Consider the following 7,711-nt stretch of genomic DNA (forward strand, 5'->3'; position numbering starts at 1 on the left):
CGAGCGCGCGGGCGACGGTTAGAAATGGCGGTTAGGACGGAAGGCGGGGGCTGGGGAGAAAAGATGCGCAGTCTCCAAGTGCCAGGGCGCTGTGCCGCCCGCGCCCCGCCGGCAGCCCGGGATGCGGGGCCGCTTCCCGAGCCCACCCCCTCCTACAGTCCATATTTTCCTCGGGGCGGGGGGAGCCCCTAGTGGGGAAGGCGTGGCCCGGTCAACGAACAAAGGAGACAAGCCGGGCCGCCGCGGCCGCGGCGCAGGAGAAACGTTCCCTAAAATGGCGGCCGGCGCGCGGGGGCGGGGGTGGGGGCGGTGCGTGGCTGGCGGGGCTTCCGCTCGCCGAGGCCCGGGGCGGGGCTGGAGGTGCGGACTCGTCCCCATGGCCGCCGCGCCGGAGCCCGGCGAGCCCGAGAAGGGGAAGGTAACGCGGGGGCGGGGGCGAGAGGGGTGCGGGCGGGCGCCTTTTACGGACGCGGCCTCTGGAGCAGCTGGGAGACGTGAGGCCGGAGCACGTGTCCTGGGCTTCCTCACTGTGTGTGGGGGGGGGGGGGCGGGGGGATCTATTAATGTGCGCCCCCACCCGCCGGTATTTTGGTCTTCATTGCCAGGACAAAAGTATCCAAAAGTAGCAGGAGGAGGGACTGCCGCTCCTGCACACTGCGGGTCACTGTAAAACAGCTAACCACCCTGAGTCCTTGGGCGGAAAGCGTTGCTGACCAGGGCCTCGCACTGCCACTATAATTTACTAGGAAAGGCGCATTTTGTAAGCTCCCCGAGGACAGGTGCCTTGTCCTTGATGCTTTATACTTCACGACACTTAACGTGGAGGGATCCAGAAATGCCGAGGAACGGGAGCTTGGTTAGGTTCCCATAGTCCTACATGCAGAGCGGGAGGAGCCGAGGGAAAGACAGGTTTTTCCCGTGAACCTGGCGTCCCCGCGACCCGGTGGAGTGTTGCAGTATTTGTTACTGTAGGTACTCAGTGGCTTCCGTAGCTGGCTGCTACTCGCGCCTCCTGCTCTGCCCTCCGAGGTCCACCGACCACGATTGTCAGGACGGGCTAACCTGTCAACTGGGTAATTTCACCTCTCGGCTTAAAATCCAGTCTTAGGACATGCTGTCACCTTGGCCGGTAATAACGTCAAGCCGTCCACCTAGCCCCTGACTGCCCAGTCTGGCGTCTCGTACTTTTCCTCCAGATGTTCTAAAGCTAAGCTGCGCTTTTGGTCTCCCCTGAAGGATCTCCTGAACCTCCAAAGTAGTGTAAGGTGCTTCTGTGTCCCCATCTTCCCGTAGCTGTGTCATTACACCGTTTATTATACCAGAAGTTAGTAATGTGTCCCCTCTTCATCTTGGGCCCCTTAAGAGCGGGGACTCCAGTAGATAAAGGATCATGAACAAATATTAAAGACCCACCGTGTGCCTAATTGCTCCTAGTCTGTAGATTTAGAATATATTTGGCCAAGATAGCAGGTCATCAAATGGTAAATAGAAACAAATGTTGGATAGAATCTATCCATACTTAGCAACCAATTTTGCCAATTTACACAGCTCGTGGTGCCCTGTGTTTTTAATGACTTGTATATATACTATTCGGAATACGCTTAGTGTAAAAAATGGACCCATGTTTGAAACTCGCATATTCCAAACACGAAATTCTAGATTGTTCTGTGAGAATACCGGGATCTTGGCTGGGGCTTTAATCCCTTCTGTATGTTCGCTTTGATGGATAACTGCTGTCATGTAATGGTCATATGGGTGCTTTAATCCACTGAGAATTCATAAAAGAATTCCATGAAAGAAAAAATCAATGACCAACTTAATTGGCTCATCATCAGCAAAACCAAATACTATAAAAAGCCTTGTAAATAAGTTGTTCCTGAAACGCTAGTACCTATCAAATCTCATCAAGGAGAGCATAATAAGAGTAATATAAGCTAACTCTGAATTAGCATCCCAGGGTAATGTCAGAAAAGGAGGCCTGTAGTTTAAAAAAAATTTTTCAGAGATCATTTCCACTACAATCCAGGGATTGATCTTTAGAATCAGCAAAGCTACAATAAAAATGGGAAAGGAATCCAGCTGGCACACCTGATAGAACTAGCCCTTGAAAACTTTCCTCTGCTCTCTCTCTTTGCTCTTTGAGAAAGTTTAAAATATGGGATTTGGTACATGCTTACCAGGAAAGTGCTCTAGGTAAATTCTAAATCTATGAATTCACCCATTCAAAAAAAGGTTTACAGACTACCTGTTGAGTATTAGGCACTAAACCAGGTGCTAAAGGTATAGTTTTGATGAAAATAGGCAAAATCCCTTTTTTCATGTAGTTCACACACTGCTGGGGAAATCAAGCGAAAAGAAAGAATTTCATTTGGTGAACCAGCCAGGCAAAGAATTGGGAGAAAAGTGTGTGTGCTAAGCAACAACCGTGTGGGCGTTTTGGGAGGAAGGGCCAGCACGCTGCAGGCCGAGGGAAAGCGGGATGCGAGGAGGGTAGGTGCTGGTCACGCAGGGCCTTCAAGAGCTGTAGGACTCATTCATTATTCTAAGCACATCCGAAGGCCGAGGGGGGCTTACACAGAATGATACGGTCACCCAGGGGTGCCCAACCTTTGGCATCTCTGGGCCACACAGTCAAAACGCTGTGACACGTAATTACAAAGTTGTTTTAAGTAATCGACCATTTTGTGCTGGGCCGCGTGCAGCCGGCGGGCTGGACACCCATGTGGCGGGATCAGGACCTTTGACGGGATGGCAGCCTCAGCAGTGGGGGCGGGAAGTGGTGGGTTCAGGACGCATTTGGTTCCCTCCAGACGTGCTGACTGATACACTCACTGGGCATGGGTTTCGTGGAGAGGAATCAGGGATGGCTCCCAGGTTTTTGGTCTGATGGTGGAGTAGTAAGGTCTGAAAAGTATGATTTGGAAACACGAAGTCCAAGGTGCTTACTAGAAGAAGAGGTGTCAACAGGCAGATGAAATCAAAGCTTGGGGAAGATCCGAGTTTGACTTACACATTTGTGCGTCATGATGTAAGTGACATTTAACTGAAACCTGTTGAGTCACCTAGGAGAGAGACTGGACTGGGAGGAGGGGTGGCATTTGGACATTTAGATGTCAACAAAGAAAGGGAGAGCAACAAACCTGCCAAGAGCCAGTGAGAGAGAGAACCAGGAGACACTGCCATATTTGAAACCAGCTCAAGAAACTTTCAAAAACATGGTTTGGGCCAAGTGCTGCTGTGGAGAACTATGGGTTTGGGGAAATGGGTACCTTAGAACAGTGCCCTTGGGTGCTGTGCGGTGGAGGGGTGCTGCACTGGGGTGAGCTCAAGTGAGGAGGATAGGTGGTTTCTCGGTGGGAAGCACCGCGAATGTCCGCTTGGCAGTGAAGGGAGCCAGGCGGGATGGTTCCCCTAGGCTCGGGAGGAACGGGGTTTGAAGGGTTTTGTGTGTTTCTATGCCGAGTGCTGAGAGGAAAAACGATGCAAATGAATGGGGTGACTGCAGAAACATCTTCAGAACTGTTAGGATTAGTTTTCAATAGGAATACAGCCAGTTCATCCGTATGGGCGCCGAGGCAACGACACTGGCAGTGGGGAATGAGGTGGCTTAATTTGATCTGATCTATTTCCTATAAATTATTAAACTGACATTCTGGCTTAGAAAGAAACCTTGAACTGTCTTTAGCTCCATCAAGGTGAGCTGGAAAAGCTGCTTTTCTAAATCTAAGCTGAAAAGCATGTCTATAAAAAAAATAATTAGCCTAAAATGTCCTTAAGTTTAAGGGTTTAAATTCATTAACGTCACATTAAACCAGCAGACTAATGAGGAAGCAGAAATGTTCATTTGGTTCAGAGACTTATAGTTCATACGCTGAAGACTACTAGTTCATCACAGTTCGTATTTGCTCCTGGGAGTTAACAGCAACCAGTCTAAACCAGCGATTTTTCACTTTCATCTCCTGGCACACACAAATTACCAAAATTCGGCATACAAAAAATTCTTGCCACTCGAACAAGAAAAACACTAGGTATAAGTTTGACTCATTCACACCAGACAGGTATTGTTGACGTTTTTAATGTGACAATCTAAGGAAAAAAGGTCACTGCCCAACTAAATCCTCAGGTACTGCACGTCGTAAAACATTCTTGCAGCACACCGGTTGTGAATTGCTGGTCTGAACTCTTCAGGTGAGAATGCTCTACTAGTAAAGGGAAACTGGTCTTAAATTCTGTTCATTCTTACCCAGTTTTGATGCAAGTTGGAGATACCCAGTTGTGTTATGTCTTTAAATCACCCTCTAGATGGGACCTTTGGGGAAGTGACTACCCTGTGAGCCTTGGTTTCTCCATCCATTCATATATCTATGCCCTGGCTGGTGTGGCTCGGTGGAGTGAGAGGTGGCCTGGGAATGGAAGGGTTGGCTGGTTCGATCCCCAGCTAGGGCACATTCCTGGCTTGCGGGCCAGGTTACCATGTGGGGACACGCGAGAGGCAACCAATCTGTTTCTTGCACATCGATGCTTCTATCCCTTTGTCTCTAAAAACAATTGAATAAAATCTGACCTCACAGAGGTCGTCATGAGAACGAATCACCAGGTATGTGAAGGACATGGCACTCACAGCCACCCGCCCCCCCCCCCCCCCCCCGTCAGAAGTGGGGCTGATGTGTTGTAGAATGTTTAGCAGAATCCTTGGCCTCTTCCCACATGCTGGTTCTAAAAGGTACCATTGAAAATTGGATATGAAACTCCTGTTTGTCTTAAAAAAAAATTTCAAATTCCCCAACCCCTTTGTATATGAGGATCTGTATTAAAGACCTTTCAAAACTAAATCCTGCAATGTTAATGAGCACCTGCTGTGTTAATGAAGGGAGGAATGGTTTGGGGGTGTGCGGGAAAGGGGTGAGTAGACAGGAGAGACCAAAGAAAAATGGAATAGAATCCGAAAGAGTATGTAATTTCCGCTTTATTATGAACCAGGTCACATTGTCTTCTTTTGGCAGAAGCTTAAGCTAAGGAAATACACACAGGAGACAAATACAATAAAAAATGTTTCAACCTTTAATCTGACTTCCTTCCCCCATTTCTTCCCATCTGTTTTTCCTTTATGATGCCTCTTCTAGAACCCTCCTTCCCCCTAGGTTAAGGTCCTCCCTCACATTATGCCACCATTCAAATGGACAAGTAGCTTCCTTTCAAAAGCTATGTTACTGGAAACCTGCATTTAATCAGGTTTTAGAAAATGGTATAGGTTTTCTATTTCTTTATTCAGTAGAAATGCTATAATGAAACATGACTTAAAAATGTCGGTCCTGCCCTCAGCTGACGACCACTAGATAAATACAATCAAGTGTAATTTGTTACCAGGCAAGGAAACAAGACCAGAAATTATACTGCCCACGCTCTATCTTTGCACGACATATATTTATCCCTGTTTACAGTTGATGTTCACTCGCCTCACTGACACCAAGAAGGAACTTAGAGCACCACTGCACTAACACTGTAAGCAAACATGGTTAGAAAAACTGTATTTACCCCGTATCTCCCCCCAAACTCCTCACGGATGTTTAAAGAGTTCATAGAATGTGCGTTTGTTTCCAAACTAGCTGATTATCAAAGTTTATTAGCTGATTAGCCAGAGTTTAACCCAGGCATGTTACTCTACTGCTCGGGACTCTCTGGTCTGTTAGATGCTCAAGGCTTCCCGCTGTGAGGTTCGGACTGGACACAGACGCGGGCCGAGGGGCCATCACCAGGCAGGGCAAATGGGTCGACTCATGGTCGCCACACAGCAGATGCCGATCTTTGCAGAAACACTGATGTACAGTATTTATTGTTCAATCTAGGTTTTTAAAAAAATTCTATCCTAGCCCTTCAAGCTCCTGGGAATTTTAGATGTTGAGAACATTCCCTGTGCACGGGACTCGATATTATACGGTTCGTTGGGATCTGTCGTGGCTGGCCTCGGACACTTCTTGTTAACTAGTGAGTATGCTTTGTTCTGTATAAATAACATACACTTAAGTGTGGCGAACAGCTCTATTTCCTAGATGAGGTCATGTGTCCTGTGTGGTAATTATAGCGGCTGTGCTTTCTGACAGGCAGAATCAGAAGATCGTGTGATGTCGGAGCAGGAGGATTCGTCGTGGTGACTTTAGGATGCTGGTATGTACGCTGAGTGTGCAGGGGGATGCACCCTGATACAGCAGGTCTGGCCACTTCCAAAGCACATGCCCTTTGCACCCTCCGTTATCTAAAAAGGATTTAGAAGTTTTTAAAGGACTTTTTAATAGAAATTTATTACAAAATGATATTGCCAGAATGCCTGAAATCTCTGCAGTGTGCATGTACTCGTGTTCTATACTACCTGTGAATGCACAGATGACTCTATGACATGAGACATGCCATTAGCACCAAGTCACGGTTTACACCTCATTTAGGAAGGCCTCTGCCCTCCAACTTCCCCCAAGGCCCAGCTCATCTCTGCCCATCACACCTGCTGTTACTTTAAGAATGCGTTCCCAACCGATACAGCACAGCCGACCAAATCTACCTTCCTGAGCAACAAGCCAGACCCCAAGTCCTGGTTCCACTTATGTGAAGCTCTGCAAGTAAAACTAAGCTAAAGTGATAAAAACCCTCATTTTATATAAAACATACAAAATAAAAATAAAAGAATATGTTCATAGCTGTCTTTGACACCAAACCATCCAAAAACAACACTCTAAGTTTAGAATGGGTGTATCTAGTCTCAGGGTGCTCATCTGGAAGCGTTCCTAAATTCCGTTACTACAGGAGCTCATATGTTTCTATAGAAATTTTGTATTAATGACTTCTTCTTATTCTTTTCTTCCCAGGTTCCACTGTAGGTATAATTATGCAAAGCAAAGGATCCGGGAAAGAATCGCCAGAGAAGGAATTAAAAATAAGATTTTATATGAAAGTACCCACCTTGATCCTGAAAGAAAACAAAGCAACAGCAGCAACTGAACAGGGGCGAGCAGAGAAACCCACGTACAACTCACTGCTGTGGGTGTGAGCAAGGCTGGGATTGGCTGCGTCAACCGCCGTGTGTACCCCACGAAGGCTTCCAGCCCAGTAAATAAAGTGTGTGTTTAAGTGGTAGTCTTTTCTACACTCGTGCGAGTATTTTATGAACGTACTCTGGCCCTGTTAGTCTGCACTCGTGCAGCCTGCAGTGGACTTGTCATACTCAGTAGTTGTAAATGATGGCATTTTAAGACATAGTATCTCTTCCAGTTGGAGTTTTAAAACTTGCCTTAGGAAAAAAAATAATTGAATTACTGTACCTTCTAAAAAATGAGGGACTACTTCCTGTTTTGTTTTGTTGTTTTAAACCCTCACCTGAGGATATGCTTGCTGATTTGGGAGAGGAAGGGAAGGGGGAGAGAGACACACACGAATGTGGGAGACACTCTGCCTCCTGCAGGTAACCCCGGCCAGGGCCAAACCCACCACCTTCCGCTGCACCGGGCCACACTCCGCCCGCCGGAGCCCCCGGCCGGGGCCTTCCTGGTGGTTTCGCGTCTCCGCTAGCATGGGACTTAAAGCTGATGGGTCGCGTCATTTTGCAAATTACTTTAAAAACCTATCCATTGCTTGCTAGTGTTCTCCCATTTCTTACAACAGATAAAAGCTGTTTCTAACTGCTCTAAGTATTTTTTGTAAGTATACACGGTTTTAATTTTTC

The 7,711-nt window shown here is 47.2% G+C and overlaps 1 protein-coding gene across 2 annotated transcripts; it reads left to right on the forward strand.

The window, feature by feature from the left end:
* The first annotated feature begins 283 nt into the window (after positions 1 to 283).
* Positions 284 to 7,125, forward strand: LOC114512278 (cytochrome c oxidase assembly protein COX20, mitochondrial). Of its 2 annotated transcripts, XM_028531154.2 has the most exons (4): positions 284 to 418; positions 5,871 to 5,985; positions 6,102 to 6,165; positions 6,858 to 7,125. In XM_028531154.2, exons 1-4 carry the CDS (start codon positions 377 to 379, stop codon positions 6,988 to 6,990), a joined length of 354 nt encoding a protein of 117 aa, XP_028386955.1. In that variant the 5' UTR covers positions 284 to 376; the 3' UTR covers positions 6,991 to 7,125. The 2 variants fall into 2 exon arrangements, with proteins under 2 accessions (XP_028386955.1, XP_035871953.1); XM_036016060.1 differs by lacking the exon at positions 6,102 to 6,165.
* Positions 7,126 to 7,711: the final 586 nt, after the last annotated feature.

Source organism: Phyllostomus discolor, chromosome 15, assembly GCF_004126475.2.
Source record: "Phyllostomus discolor isolate MPI-MPIP mPhyDis1 chromosome 15, mPhyDis1.pri.v3, whole genome shotgun sequence".
Classification (NCBI taxonomy): domain Eukaryota; kingdom Metazoa; phylum Chordata; class Mammalia; order Chiroptera; family Phyllostomidae; genus Phyllostomus; species Phyllostomus discolor.